The sequence below is a fragment of the Vulpes vulpes genome, chromosome 8 (genome assembly GCF_048418805.1).
Source record: "Vulpes vulpes isolate BD-2025 chromosome 8, VulVul3, whole genome shotgun sequence".
Taxonomy (NCBI): domain Eukaryota; kingdom Metazoa; phylum Chordata; class Mammalia; order Carnivora; family Canidae; genus Vulpes; species Vulpes vulpes.
The window spans coordinates 41690857-41705636 of record NC_132787.1 but is presented as its reverse complement, the minus strand read 5'-3'; the positions used below and the strand labels follow the sequence as shown (position 1 = coordinate 41705636).

General features: G+C 55.5%; 1 protein-coding gene across 7 annotated transcripts in view; it reads right to left on the bottom strand.

Annotated features, from left to right (window-relative positions):
• Window positions 1–9834: 9834 nt before the first annotated feature.
• The window catches only part of IQSEC3 (IQ motif and Sec7 domain ArfGEF 3), a 110661-nt gene continuing 105715 nt past the window's right edge, over window positions 9835–14780 (bottom strand). For 4 of the 7 annotated variants that reach the window (XR_012002996.1, XR_012002998.1, XM_072766260.1 and 1 more), the window contains one exon: window positions 9835–13338. Coding sequence is in view for 3 of the 7 variants with exons in the window: in XM_072766260.1 (XP_072622361.1) it covers window positions 12907–13338 (432 nt within the window). In the remaining 4 variants the exon portion in view is untranslated. The remainder of the gene's footprint in view (window positions 13339–14780) is intronic. The other 3 variants (XR_012002997.1, XR_012002999.1, XM_072766261.1) reach the window with 1 other exon arrangement.

The window sequence follows — 14780 nt, the reverse complement described above, 5'->3', positions numbered from 1 at the left end:
GCGTCCTTCACCCAGCTCGGTCAGGGCTTGTGAGAACAAGTACGATGGCACACTGGGCACAAGCAGACGTCCAGACCCCTGGATTCTGCCTCACTCAGACTGTTCTGCACACTTGTGCTCACTTTGGTTACACTAGCTGGTGGGTGGAGAAGGGGGCGGGCGAGACAGGGATAGGGAGAAACTGCTTCAGCCAGATTGCTCTCCTGTGTGACCCTGGGGGACCTGTCGGGCAGGTGTGGTGCTTTCTGCTGCCGCCTGGTGGCAGATGGTAGCAGTGCCGCCTTCCCGGGCCCCGCCTCCGCCGCTGGCGCTCCCGTTAGGAGCAGGACGAAGGTGCTCTCACGCTTGCTCTTGCTGGCTGGCTGGCTGGCTGAGCATTCACTCCTGTGTATGCTCTTCTCCCCTAGAAACTAAATACTTCTCACATCCTCCTCCTGTGGCCTCAGGAGGGCTCCCCAGGATGGTGGGCTTGCTTTGGGGGAGCCCAGCTGCAAGGGCATGGGGGGCTGAGGCCAGCCAGACTTCTCAGCCCCCTGCTGCCACCCCCCCTCCATCCAGAGTACTTTGTAGTGTGACCTTTCAGACTGAAAAGTGGCAAGTTCTGTTGTAGGCAAGTGCCCTGTTGTGCACGCTCGCTGGGCACCAGCTTTCCCCAGCTCCCTGGGCCCTTAGTGTCAGGCTTCATCTCTGCAGGCTGCAGACCCCCATAGCCCTTGCCCATCGATTCCTCTCTCCACATAAACTCAGTAGGACTCTCGGCTGCTTCAGATCCCCCGGCTATTAGCTCACAGTCTGCCCAGGAAAGTCTCTGCTCTGGCACAGGGTCCCCTGGAGGCAGCATGTCTACAACTGTTCTTCTCTGACTGCCTCTTCCATTCTAGCACCCAGTACAGAGCCTCTGTGGTCCATGAGAGGACCAGAGAGGGACCTGGGTGGGGTGGGGTGGGGCCAGAGGGAACATTAAGAGAAATGGACTTCAGGCTAACTCCACAGCTCATGGGAAATCACCTGGGCTATGAGCACCAATTTGACTCTTTAAAGTGTCCAGAGCACTACTTCAGGGGTATGTGAGCGTGTGTGTGTGTTCACATACATGAATGTGTAAAGAGCATAGCTATGCCTATATGGGTTGTAGGGTTATAAACTTGGGGTCTGTTTCATCTCATCTAGGCTGTTTGAGTTTTAAACTGGTGGCCTGATCTGGCCACCACGATTCATTTGGCCAGTATGATATCTAAAGAACAACTTTTTTTTCGAGGGGAATGGCTCTAGGCCCTCTCTGGTTTGCCACAGGCTCTCCCAGTCCTATTACTCAGACCTGACCTTTTCACACACTCGTGCTTAAACACATTTGCGTTCACAACCAGTGCCCTAGGGAAAGAACTGAGGCCTCTGTGGGAGGGTGGGCACCGGAATGGGTGCCCAAAGGCAAGTGGTCTCAGGAGTCCCAGCGCCTGGGAAGGCAGGGAGGGGGGCATGGGTTGTTCATGTGCAGACTTCCCACTCCCTAGAGCCTCTGACACAACTTATAAATCCTGCGTCAGCTCTCCCTGCCCCCCGCCCGCGGCTCTTCCCTTTCCCAGAGAAGGGTGGTAGCTGGGTTAATTGCAAACCGGGTGCAGCAGCCCCCATGGCAGAGTGGGCCCCCAAACCAAAGACAACGTGGCTGCACTTTCTAAAGTTTGGGATCCCTCCTGCTTCCTGACTCTGCCAGGGCATCCAGATGTGCTGGGAAATCATCCTCCCTTTTCCTTTAGGTTAGGCAAAAGCATTTTTATCTGACTGGCACTTCACTATATTGTGAGGCTAAGAGTGTCTCTGCTTTCTTTTTTTAAAGACTTTATTCATTTATTCATGAGACACACACACACACACAGAGGCAGGACACAGGCAGAGGGAGAAGCAGGCTCTATGCAGGGAGCCCGATGTGGGACTCGATCACAGGACCCCGGGATCAGGAACCTGAGCTGAAGGCAGATGCTCAACTGCTAAGCCACCCAGGTGTCCCTGTCTCTGCTTTCTTGGACCCAGAGCCCTGCCTGGGAGTCCCCTCCCCACCCCCAGGCTGACTTCCCATGGAGCCCACCCTCCAAAGCGGCTGCTGTCTCTCTGTCTCAGGGATGGCTGTCTCCAGCCACTCGCTTTAGCTTCTCTGTCTGTCCCCCTGGTTTGGCCGGGCCTTGGTGCTGGCCGGGGCTTGGACTCTCCCCTCCCCTCTCACCCGAGAGTCCAGGATGCTGCCCTGTGCAGGAGTTGAGGAGTGGGCTCAGGTGTGTGCTGTCCCCTCCACTCCATCCTCCTGAGCCAGCTGACCCTGGAGCCTCTGAGCCCTGGTGAGCAGACTTCCCACTGGCAGGCTGTAGTCTGCATGTGTTAGGGCAGAAGGGTGACTTTCCTGGGGAAACTGCTCCCCTGCCTGGCCTGGCATCCTACTCTGATACCCTCTCCCACCCTGCTCCATGCAGAGCCCCATAAGAGGGTAGTGGGCTCTGGTTTGGGGCCTCCAGGAATTATCTGGGCTACACCCCCAGCTCACCTCCCAAAGCCACCCTTCAGCTACAGGTCATCTTGTGGCAGAACCTTGACTCCTGGTTGGATCTCTCGTCTCTGTGTCCCTGTAGGCAGGAAACACGGCTGTGCTCTTCTGTCCCATCCTAGGGAAGTGGGCTCATGACCTTCAGGCCAGACCTTCCCCAGCCCTGTCAGACAGAGAGAGAGAGAGAGAGAATGTAAGCTCCCCCAACCTGTCAGCCTGATAAGCTTTTAGCTGTGGGCATGAGGGGACTGGGTAATGGGAGTGGGGTCTGGGGCATGACAGAGAAGTAGAAGCAGATGGTAGGGGAAGGGAGTGGGGCAGAGGGACATAGACAGCAAGCTCTGGAGGACAGCAGTGTGAGATTTTGGAGGAAGGAGCCAGGACTAGGGTTCCTGAGGAGATATCATCATCACAGGGCTTGAGCTCAGCTCACTGGAATGGCTAGCACCTGTCTTTAAATAGCCAGGGACACAGAAAGAGCTCTCTGGATAAACCTTTTGGTCCACCTCTTACCTTCTTTTTCCCTAAGGGCCCTGGTAGCCAGCCTCCAAGATGGCCTTCAGGGATCCCCATCTTCTGGCATCCACACCGTTGGATAACAGTGTATATGACGGAAAAGTGGCAAGTGACTTCTTCTGCCTTGACCCCTTGGGTCATTCACTCAGGGGAGCCAGTTGCCATGCCATGTGGACCCTTGGGGACCCCAGTAGAGAGGCCCACTGGAAGAGCTAAGGCCCCCAGCCAAGGGCCATGAGCCATCACTGACGCGTCAGCCAGTTGAATGAGCCACTATGGAAGTGGCTCCTGCAGCTCCACACAAGCCTTCTGATGACTGCAGGCCTGGCTGGCGCTGACTGTAACCCTACAAGGGGCCCTGAGCCGGGAATGTCCAGCCAGGTGGCCTGCACCAGCAGGTATAGGCCCTTGGCTTCCCCACATACAGAAATCCCCCTCTGAGGGTCAGGTGTGGCTCCCCATCGGAGGCGTCCTTCAGCACTAGGGGGAGAGGAGGTCGCGTTGGAGTTCCTCCTGTCTGAGCCCTATGCCTTTCGCCCACATCCTCACGCCCTCTGGCCCTCCAAAGCCCTCCCCGGACCCTGGACCTTGCCCTCTTCTCCCTGTTCTGAAGCAGGTGAGGCCCACCTGCTACCCTGGCCCTCAAATGTCCCCTCCTGGTTGACCCAGGGAGCATAGCTTCCCTGTGGGTTTGGCTGCTCAGGAAGGTAACATGGGCTGATTGGATCTGAGGGAGGAAAAGCTTGTTAGCCACCCATCTGTACAGAGAGGCCAGGAGAACAGCAGAGGGCTGATGCGGACCAGGCCCGGCCGTCACTTGGGGCTGAGGTGGGTTGGTGCCCTTGGGTCCTGGCATCCTGCATTGCAGCACTCTCTGCTTCCAGCGTAACCACCAACGTGGGCAACTTGCTTGCATGTGTGTGTGTGTGTGTGTGTGTGTGTGTGTGTGTGGTCTGGGGAGGTGAGCTCAGGTCATGCCACAGAGACTGAGGAGGGCTCGCTGTCTGCCAAGGCCAAGGCTGAGCCTCAAAGGCTAGAACTCTCGATAGGATCATGTTCCCGGGCTCTCGCTGTCCACACCACCTCACCGACCTGCTGAGGACAGCCACAGTGGGAGCGAAGGGCCTGGGCTCGAGGCCAGAGCTCCCAGGGTCCATCCACATCAGCAGTGAGGTTGGGGGCAGTGGCAAGTCCCCTCCACTCAACGGCCCACTCCCAGGAAGCCTCAGTGACCTCATCCCCACTCAACTCCCAACCCATGGGAGTGCATGAGGGTAACCTGCACCTATCCAGCCTGTCTTCAGCAAGCGCAGTTGGAATGGGGTCTTTTGTTGAAAGGAGGGTCCCCATGAGAGGGACATAGCCTCGTGGCTATGACTTCATCTATCCCAAGGTTGCTGGTTTCTTTAAATCAAGACCTTTGACTTGGAGGCATGACCTTTGTTTTCTGTAGGGGTGATTGAAGCATGAGGTTTTGTGCAAATTAGATTGCTAAATTATTTCTTTGGAGCAAGAGGATCTAACTTTCCCTTTCCACGATGCACAGTCACCTATTCCTTTATAGTTTTCAAGGAAGTAAAAAAAAAAAAAAAAAAAAAAGAACACGCTGAATTCTATTGATTGCTTTTTCTGCATCAATCGAAATGATATGGTTTTCTCTTTTTATCTGTTAATGTAGTGAATTATAATAATAGATTTTTCTTTTTTTTAAAGATTTTATTTATTTATTCATGAGAGCACAGAGAAAGAGAGAGAGGCAGAGACACAGGCAGAGGGAGAAGCAGGCTCCCTGCGGGGAGCCCAATGCAGGATTTGGTCCCAGGACCCCGAGATCACAACCTGAGCTAAAACCAAGAATCAGATGCTCGGGCAACTGCGGTGGTTTAGTGCCACCTTTGGCCCAGGGCATGATCCTGGGGCCCCGGGATCGAGTCCCACCTCAGGCTCCCTGCATGGAGCCTGCTTCTCCCTCCACCTGTGTCTGTTTCTCTGTGTCTCTCATGAATAAATAAATAAAATCTTAAAAAAAAAAAAAAGAATCAGATGCTCAACTGACTGAGCCACCCAGGCACCTCTATTAATGGATATTTCTCATAGTGAACCATCTTTAATTCCTGGAACCAATCTAACTCAGTGGTGGTTTATCATATTCTTGGTTATTCACTGCCAGCTCCGGAGTGTTGATATTTTGCTTGGAATTGTTATGTTTATGCCCAGGAGCAAGAGTGCTCTCTAGTTTCCCTTTCTTGTATTGCCTGGTCTGGTTCAGCTTTTGTTTTTAAGATGACTCTAGCCTCCTAAAAAGCAGTTTGAGAGTTTTCTTTCTTTTTCCCACTCTCTGAAAGAGTTCATAGAAGATTGGAACTATCTATTCCTCCGATGTATGGTAGAATTGTGTAAAATCCCTTGGCCTGGTTCTGTGTCGTTGTCCTCGTGGAGGGAGGTGGCAAAGAGATTTTTAACACACGTTTGAATTTCTTTAATGACCATTCATCTCACATTCTCTACTTGTACTCGAGGGAGTTTGGGGAAGGTAATTTTCTAAGACTGTTTTCGTCCCGTGATGATTTGCCACCGTGTTGTCCTAAGTGGGTAGTTCATTTATAGTGGATTTGTAGCCTTCTCTCTACGGAGGAAAACATTCCTGCAGTCTTGGTAGCTATGTGCTTCTCATTACCTCAACTTCTTTACCTGTGCCCACTCTTGTTCTTGTGATCAGTCTGATCGGATGTTTGTCCATTTTATTAGTCGTTTCTTGGAACTGACTTCTGGTTTTGTTAATCTTTTCCATCATGTATGTCTTTTCTATTTCACTGTTTCTGCTTTTGTTTTCATTATTTCCTCTCTCCTACTGCCTGTGGGATTATCTGGTTGTTCTTTTGGAGGCTTTAATTTAACTTCTTAAGGGAAACAGTCCCCTTATCCATAAGAAGAAGCTGTTGGGCTGCCCTGCCTGCTTCCAGGTGTGATGTTCAGGGACTCTGTGCCTCCCTGCCATGGTGGACAAGGCTCCCTCAAGCCTAGGGGGGTGGGGGGGGTACAGGGGCTGGGCCTCTTCCCAGCCCAGATGTCTTAGGAGGAAGAAGGATTGGGGGTTCTTGGGGGAGGGAAGTTGGGAATGTGGGAATAAGAGCCAGCTCTCCTGGTGACTTCCTGCCTTCCTGCAGCTAGTTCCCACAACTTTTCCACAGCCTGCCTCAAGGTTCTTTAGGGTCATGGAAGCAGGAAGCACAGAGGTGCCCAGGGCTAGCTAGTGGGGCTAGGGCGCCGGGTTCTCTAGGGAAAGGAGCCACCCAGACCTGCAGGAGGGTGGGAGCATGGAGGCCTCCTCATCTCCTGAGCCCTGTTCCTTCATCCTCCAGCCTCTTCCAGAATGGAACTTTCCCAGGGGGACCAGTTCTGACAGTTCTGACTCCAGTCTGGGACAACATGGGATCTATCCCTGGGCCTGGCTCTTTCCTGGGAAAGGACAGGAGCAGATAAGAGCTCAGCCTGTCACTCTGGCCATTGGGCTCTGGCTGGGCCCCACATTCCCCTGGAGAGAACATGTCCCCCCCAGTCCTGTGAAGGGTCTCTCAAGGCCAGGGATGCCTGGCAGTGGCCTGTCTGGGCCCTGGTTTGCCTTGGGATGGAGAGCTCTTCTGGGCTCCCTCCTCGCTGGCACTCCCTGTCTGTGACCCTGGCTACTATCTAGTACCTCGATGACCTATTTTGCCGGTCAGAGGCCAGAGGGAGCCGATGGCAGATGAGGAGAGCCAGTGAGGGGACCTAGTGGACTGGGGTTGGCAGGGGGCTGGAGATCGTGGAGTCCTAAGAGAAAGCAGCCCCGAGCATTGGACGGGCAGAGCATCGGCGAGCTAAGGAACGGTGCAGCGTCTTCCCGAGCTGTTTCCCACAGCAACGTGAGGTCGTGGGCACGGACACCTGCCGCCGGGCCTTGCGGAGGCTTCTTCCCTGGGCCCCTGTCAGCCTGCAGAGCTGGTCTGTGCCTCCTGTTCTAAAACCACCTCCGTCCCAGATGGCTCCCCTCAAGGACGGGGTGAGTGGCAGCTTAATTGCAGCTTAATTACATCCCCGGCGCTAACATTTGTTGATTGATGGGGACTCCTAGAAAGTGGTGGTCAATTGGCCACATCCGCCGGGGCTAGGGAAAGGAAGGAAGAGTGCCAAGGCCCACGGCAGGGTGCCAGCCCTAGCAGATGAGAAATCGGCCCTGCCACGGTTTTGTATGATTCATGCAGAGGTCAGAAAAGTTACCAACCCCACGGTCTCGTGGGTAATAGCCACGGAGTCCACCATATTATGATTTTAGGTTGCGAACTTGAGTTTACTTGGTTTGGGGCGACAGGGAGGAGGTGGACAGCGTGCTCCCTGCAGGCGCAGTGGGCCCTGGGGCGGACTCTTCCCCACCAGGAGTCAGAACCCCACGGGAGCCCTTGCTCTGGACAGTAGCTGCCTGGCAGGAGGGCAGCGCTCCCTCCTCACCACCACTGTGCTTTGGTGGCCTGGGTCCTCCTGCTGGGGCCCAGCCCTTAATGCTCCCCCCACCTGGCCTGCCTCCAAACCTCGATGGCCTGCTGTCAGCCCGCCTCTTTCCCACTGGCTATGATGCCCGTCTATCTGGAGATGTCCAGGAGAAGCCTAATTTTGTGATTTCCTCAGTAAGGGTGGTTCTTTCAATGCACTTAAGTAAGACAGAGTAAGATAGTTCATGCAAGTACATTCATGTGTTAGGCAGCAGTCCGTTGGCAGATGTCTATGTTTCTGCCCCAGAAAGCTGTGGTCTGTCCACCTTGTGGAGATGGTCTCTAAACTGCTCACCTACCCTTGAACCTGACCTTGACCGTGTTCAATTTGCCTCCATCCAGAGCCTTCCTGACTGCTCACTCCCTCCAGTATCACCCTCCCTGCCACCACTCTGCTAGGTGGCTCTCCAGGGGGTAGCGGCTTGGTCTGTGCCATCCACTGTGGCATTTCCATCTTGTTTTCACCTGAAGATTGTCTTAAGCAGCAGCAGTGGGTGGGTGGAGGGGGCGAAGGAGGGCTGGCATTCCTCCAAGTGCCAAGCAGCCACTCTACACCCTCCCCCTGCCCCAGGACTTGATTGGATTAGAAAGATGCCTATTTTTCTTGTATCGAACTCTATTTTCTCCCAGAGACACTATTTTTGCAGCTGTTTGAAGTTTGTATTATTTTCTGTACTGCAGAGCTTACACACAATTGAAGAAGAATGTCAGTGTTCACGTTTTCTTATCCTGTGTTTAGAAGTTGTTTTTTTACAGATCTTGGTGTTAATAGATCAAATAAATAAGTATTCCCAGAAAAAAAAAAAAAAAAAAAAAGGCCTGGTACATGCAGGGGCTTTGTAACCTTGTTGACCTCTCCCTGAATCCTAGCACTGGTGTCCTGTTCTGGCCCATGGCTCTCCGATGCCCAGTCCCCCTGATTGGAGATGTTCTAAATCAATGGCTGATGAGTCTGAGTTTCCCCCTGCGAGAGGATCACTACCAGGGAGAGGCACTGGCGGACGGACCCAGGGGGGCTTCTGGTAGAGCACAGGGGTCTCCCCCTGTCACTGGAGAAAGGGCCATTTCTTCCAGGCGACCTCAGGGGCCAGAAGGCTTGGAGGATGGTGTGCTGCCCTGCGTTCCCACACAGCAGCAGCCCTCTTGGCCTTAGGCCCTCTCCCAAGGCCTGGGCCGAGCTGGGTCCCCTCAGGGGTGCTCTCAAGGGGCCCGTCCTCAGATTCCCGGGTCAGAGAGTTCCCAGGATGGGACAGGTCCTAGCTGGCCCCAGACTTCTCCTGGAATTTCCCGTTTCCTGGAAGGAGGGTGAGGTCATGTTTTCCTTTTCCCTTGGACAGAGGGTAATGGGCCCCAGCCTGGGGAGCTGTCTGGTTTTCTGGGTGTTCAGAGTTCTGGTCACCAGGAGAGCTGGTCACCTTCTTTGCAGGTGTCCCTGGACCCGCCTCCCTGGCCAGTCACTTTTCTCCCACAGTGCAGTGCCTCTGACACCTCAGCTTTGCTGGAAGGCTCTGTCCTCTCTCACCTCGCCAGGAGAAATCACTCTCTGAAAAGCCCCTGTCTGTGGAGCCTGATGTGAACACTGCACATAGTAGTGAGTGCTCCCCCAAGCCCCTTCTTCTCTCCCCAGCTCCAATGTTACTGTTCTCTCCTGCAGAATCTGGGCATCCCCTCCAGCACCCGCAGATGTTTGCTTCAGCACATTTGGTGGGTCCATGCACCTTCCCTGACAGTGTTACTTGTACTTGGGCCTGAGACCCAGGACTGCCAACAGGCCCCTGCTCTCCATTGCAGAGAACTGAGCAGGGTGGAGGAGGTCCTGACCCCTCATCTCTCACTCTGCTGGGGTGCACATTAGCAGTCATGTATCTGTAATGCTGCCCCGGTCTCTACCATTTAGCTGCTCTGTTCCCTGGCTAATTGTGTACATGTGTGTGTGTGCATGTGTGGTGTTGGTGAGGTCAGCTCCCTGACCCTGCACCCCCAGCTCTGGCCATCGGATGATGCCCCTCAAGTCTCCTTTATTTAAGACAGGGCTTTCTAATCATGTCCCACGGTAGCACAGAGGTACCTCATCCTGGCGTCAGGGGTGACACCTCTATGGCCACAAGAGAGCAGCCAGGCTGTCCAGCTGCCCCTCAAAGACTTCGGGGCTGAGGGCCTCACAACATCCTCTGGCTTCAGACTCTGGCCTCATAGACACTCTGATTCAAAGCAGGATCTCCCTCAGGGAGAATGAAAGAAATGGAACCGACACAATTTGCTCAAGTGACATATTTCAATATAATCTCTAAAACTCTATGAATTGAACAGATAAAATACCTCTGGGCTATTTTGTTACAAAATATTTGCCATTTGGATTAGTCGCTGGGTGTAGCCACCCTGCCTTTCCCTAGAGAGGTTTCTCTCCAATGGGGTGAAGGGGCATATACGGGGGGTGGGGGCGGCACAGCAAGAAAGTCTGTACAGCAGAACACAAGGACAGATGGACAGATGGTTATCGGGGAAGCCTTTTGGACACAAAGAGACATTCTGGCAGGCTATGGGGGAACAGTGCGGTGCGACATCAAGGATTTCAGGGGTCGAGGGCCCAGGGCTGATCAATACATGTGCCTTGGGAGGCAGGCTTCCAGCTCAAGCTGTCAGGCCAGGGTCTTGCTCCAGGTCTGGTGTGGGACTTGCCCAAAACTGGGTGGGAAAGCTAGTTAGAGTTCCCACTCCTGGTTCTGGGGCTGGGACCAGAGGGATAAAATTGAGATAGGGACCTAAGTCCCCTAAATAAGGCCTAGAGAGTTGATCCAGTGGGGACACTCTGGGTGGTGTAACTGGGCACGTACCCAGGATGCTGTGCCTGGGGGCCCAGTTGGCACTCCGCTGGCCCCACTGCCTTGGCGAGGAGAGCCCGAGTGTGTCTCTAGCCAGGCCCCCCAGGAGGGCTGGGCCTTGGTGTGGCTGCTAGAGTGGGAGGCTCATCCTAAGTCTTTGGGGATGAGGCTCTGGGGACAGGGACAGTGGTGGGTCCCAACCTTAGTCTGTTGGCCGATCAGGGAAGGGCAGTTATAGATAGTGGGAACTCTTGCATCCCCAACAGTGAGGGGAGCCATCAGGGATTAGAAGCCCCTCACAGCTCAGACCAGGCCTCCCAGTGCTGCCAGTGGGGCTCAGGGAAGCCACCACAATGACGAAGTGAGTTCCTCCCTGGAGTAGGGACCCTGAGATGTCTGAGCGTCTGGGTCCTCAGCCTCTGCTGATCCTGACCTGGAAAGCCAAGGCTACAGCAGATGTGGGAGGGAGGGGCCAGCTTGGCCTGCCTGTCAACAGGGGGAGGGCACTTTTCAATGAGAAACGCTGTGGAGCAGGTGACAGGGACCAGATGGTTGCAACTGTGCCCCTTCTCGGTGGCCCCTGGCACTCATGGTCCCCACCCTGTGGGGGTGGCACATGTGGCCATCTCATAGCTCCTGTTCCTTCCTAAGGCAGCCTCTCTGACGCCCAGCATAACGACTGCCCTCTTCCAGCATCGCCCCTCGTTTGAGGATTGGCCCCTCCCTCCTGAGTCCCTGACTCCTGCTGCCCAGGCCTGCACTTTTTAAGGGTGATCCCTGCCTTAGCCAAGGGCATCAGAGGTGACTGAATCTGTGCGTCCCATCTGTCAGCCACTCTGTCCCAAAAGGCTGTGACTGGAGCCACCTGTTACAGGGAAGACATGAGAAAGGTGCCAGGCCCACGAGGTTGGGGCGGTCAGCTGGGCAGCCACCACGGGAGGAGGTGGCAAATTGGCTACAAGTTATGGAAACCAGACTGACAAAGACAGAGCCAGAAATAAGCTCACTGGGTGACATCATATGACGTCTGGGTGACTGCACACACACATACGAAACTAGGTCATCTGGAACCTCTGAGACTGGGGGAGGACTCTGTGCCTCCTAGCTGGCTCAGGGCGCTCCCTTTGGGGCATGGAGTAGGCGTCAGGGAGAAGCAGATTCACTTTAGCCCCGGGCAGCACTCACCTCCATCTCCTGACATGCTTTATTAACGGGCTCCAAGGGAGGGGATTTTAGTGCAGGACAGCAATGAGCTCTTGGCACAGGACTGGAGACACCAGCCTGGTCTGGGGCAGACGCTTCCTGAAACGGCTAGGGTTGGGTTTGGGGCAGGCCACCGTCCTGCCTGAGGGCTTCAGGGCTTGGCTGCCTGGGCTCTATGAGGAGCCTACTAAAAGCTTGACTCTCTGATTCTGGTTGGCCCTGGGAAGGTCAGTGAGCCCTGCTTGGCTCTCCCTTGCAATTTTGAGGGTGTAGGGGCTCTTTGAGCCACTCCTACTGAAAGCAGGCCTGGCGCCTTCTGGAGGAGGCATGGGGAGGAGGATTTAAAGGCTGATGGGCTAGTTTGGGACAGCAGCAAGAGGAATCCAAGTGCCTCTGGAGCGCCTGCTTCTGCCTCCAAATCTTTCATGGAGGCTGTGGAAGTCATTCAAAAAGGAGCCCTGACTTAGATCCAAATCCTACCTGTCCTGGGCAGATCACCGCTTCTCCCTGTTTCTGCTTCCACATTGGAAGAACCTGGTTTTTCTGAGTGTGTTTCCATCTAGACTCCGCACACTCTGCATTGGCTGGGGCTAGAAAACTAAGAAACCCTTTTGAAAGTTGCGTACGTGACCTCACAATTCCACAGCTCTGCTGACTTAATCTCGAGAGAGCTGAGAGTGGTGCCCCTTACCCTCTTAACTTCCTCAGAACTTTCCTGAAGTCTGAGATGCCCTGGGTAGGCAGGGCCCAGCTCCTGAGAAGGCGGGAGAAGGCCCTGGGAGGAGGGTAAGGATGTGGTCAGGACAGCTGATATCCCTGGGGGGTGGAGGATCAGTTGCCTGAGACTCCTGGCCCTGAGGGTGCAGCAGAGAAAACCTCCCACCCCTCGTGCCTCCCCACCTGGCCTGAGGCCCAGGGCCTGACAGTCTCAGGGCCAGGAAGCTGGTTAGGCTCTTGGCTCCTGCCTTCTGCAGTACATGGTCTAGGTGGCCAGAGTGGTAGTAGGGAAGAGGAGGCCTGGATGCACCTTGCTGTGGAGGGCCCCGGAGAGTGAGGTGGTGTCTCCAGATTAGGGGCAAGGGGTGCTTGGCAGACTAAGGGAAGCATGGTTGGGTGAGGCAAACCCAGGTGCCAGGGATTGAGATTCTCTTTCCAAAACGATGACCAGTGACCAGAAGTGCATCGTGCCAGGGCGTGGGAAGCAGCGAGCAAAGGGGCAGTTGGGGCTGCTGGGTGCAGCTGAGGGTGCTCCCAGGCTCCGGCAGCCGGCCTTCCGGGGATAGCAGCATGGGGAGGACAGAGTCTACACCAGGCTCCTGGAGCCGCTGGAGTAGCGGCGTCGGTGCAGCAGGGACCCGGGTGGGCAGTACTGGTGGGGGTGGTTGTAGGGGGGAGGGGGCGGGGGCAGTGGAGGCTGGTGGATGACCTTGACCGGGGAGCCTGGGCCACCCAAGGGCGTGGAGCCACAGGAGTCAGAGGAGGACGAGGCGTAGCAGGAGAGGGCCTGGCTCAGCAGGGGCTCCATGCGGGCCAAGCAGGGCTTGTCCAGGACAATGACCTTGACAATCTGCTGGCACTGCACCAGGGTCCCGGGGGGTGTGGGTGGCGGTGGCAGCGGCGGGGGCTGCTCCCTCAAGGGGCTAGGCTGCGGGTCTTGTGGTGGCGCCGGCGCTCCCCTCTCGGCCCCCAGCGCAGGGTTGTGCTGAGATGATTGAAGCCTGTTGTGAATTGACACCTAGTTTAGAAACAGCCAGAGAAGCATGAAATGTTACAAGACTAATTCCCAGCTGCTAGGACTGGCTACCCTGAGCCTCCCGTCCCCCCTTACTGGCCTCCTGGGCCCTTCAGCTGCTCCCAGCGCTCACTTCGACCCACCAGCCCTCTCTCCACCCGCCTAGAGGAACCCTGGCTGCCAAGCGGGAGGGCCGCCCCTGGGTGTGATGGGGGGCCGTGGCTCTCCAGGCCTGACTCCTCTCCTGTGAAATGGGAACCCAAACCAGGGGAGCCCAGGGTTATTAGGGCACGGCTGTCACCCCTCTCGAGTGAACCTCTCTCCACCTCCCTATCAACCTCTAAGCTTGGAAAATGGGGTAATGGTCTCTGCCCTCTCTCCCTGCCTCCCTCTGGTTCCTGAGACCAGACACAGGGACAGTCAATCGTCCTTGAGCCTTTTTTTTTTTTAAGATTTTATTCATTTATTCATGAGAGACGCAGAGAGAGGCAGAGACACAGGCAGACAGAGAAGCAGGCTCCCTGCAGGGAAACTGATGTGGGACTCGATCCCAGGACCCCGGAATCATGACCTGAGCCATGGCAGATGCTCAACCACTGAGCCACCCAGGTGTCCCCATCCTTGAGCCTTTCAAGCCCTATCCTCCCTTTGTTAAAGGAGAGGCTTCACTGGCTCTGTGGAATCACAAAGGTGCCCAAACCCAGAATGCCAGGGACCCCTGAAGGGGTGATCTGACCCTACCCTGTCCTCCTAGATTCCCCAAGGCAAAAGCCATACATCTGAAAGCAGCCCAGATGGCCAAGGCCAGAACTCAGTCCCCAGCAGCCTTGCTGGGACAGCCTGTGTCCTGGTTAAATCTGCCCCACCGTAGGAGGGGGTACCCAGAAAGGACTGTAATCTTAAGGACCCCCCTCAGCCTGTGGAGGTCACTGTGAGCCAGCCTGGCCTCCTCTCGCTAGCAGAGGGAGGCTGAGGAGAACTAGAACCTTCCAGGAGTGGCGCTTAGTTTCTCACCCTCCAGCTCCCCAGCCTATAGGTATGACATGCCCCAATCCCCTTCTAACGCCTGGCTCGGTGGTCGCTGAGACCCTTCACTCGGAGGGTACCTCCTATTGTCCTTGGGCACTACCACCCAGGACAAGCTGTTCAGAGCACAGAGGCGGTAATTGAGGCCACAGAGAGGGGCCCTGATTGCCAGGCCTAGACCAACATGCCCCGCTCAAAACCATCTCAGAGCCCTACATTAGCGGATCCTAACCCTAGTCACTGGCAGGAGATGCAATTTCTATGACCCCCCCCCCCCTTCTGGCCCTGTGCACTCCCCATAGGCTGCTTCCATCTCCACAGTCCCCCAAGCCCCGGCTCCATCTGGTCCTTCAATGTCCACAGGCCCTGCTCTGCTCAGCACATTGGAGGCTTTCCTCTTCACTCTCAACCTCCAGCCT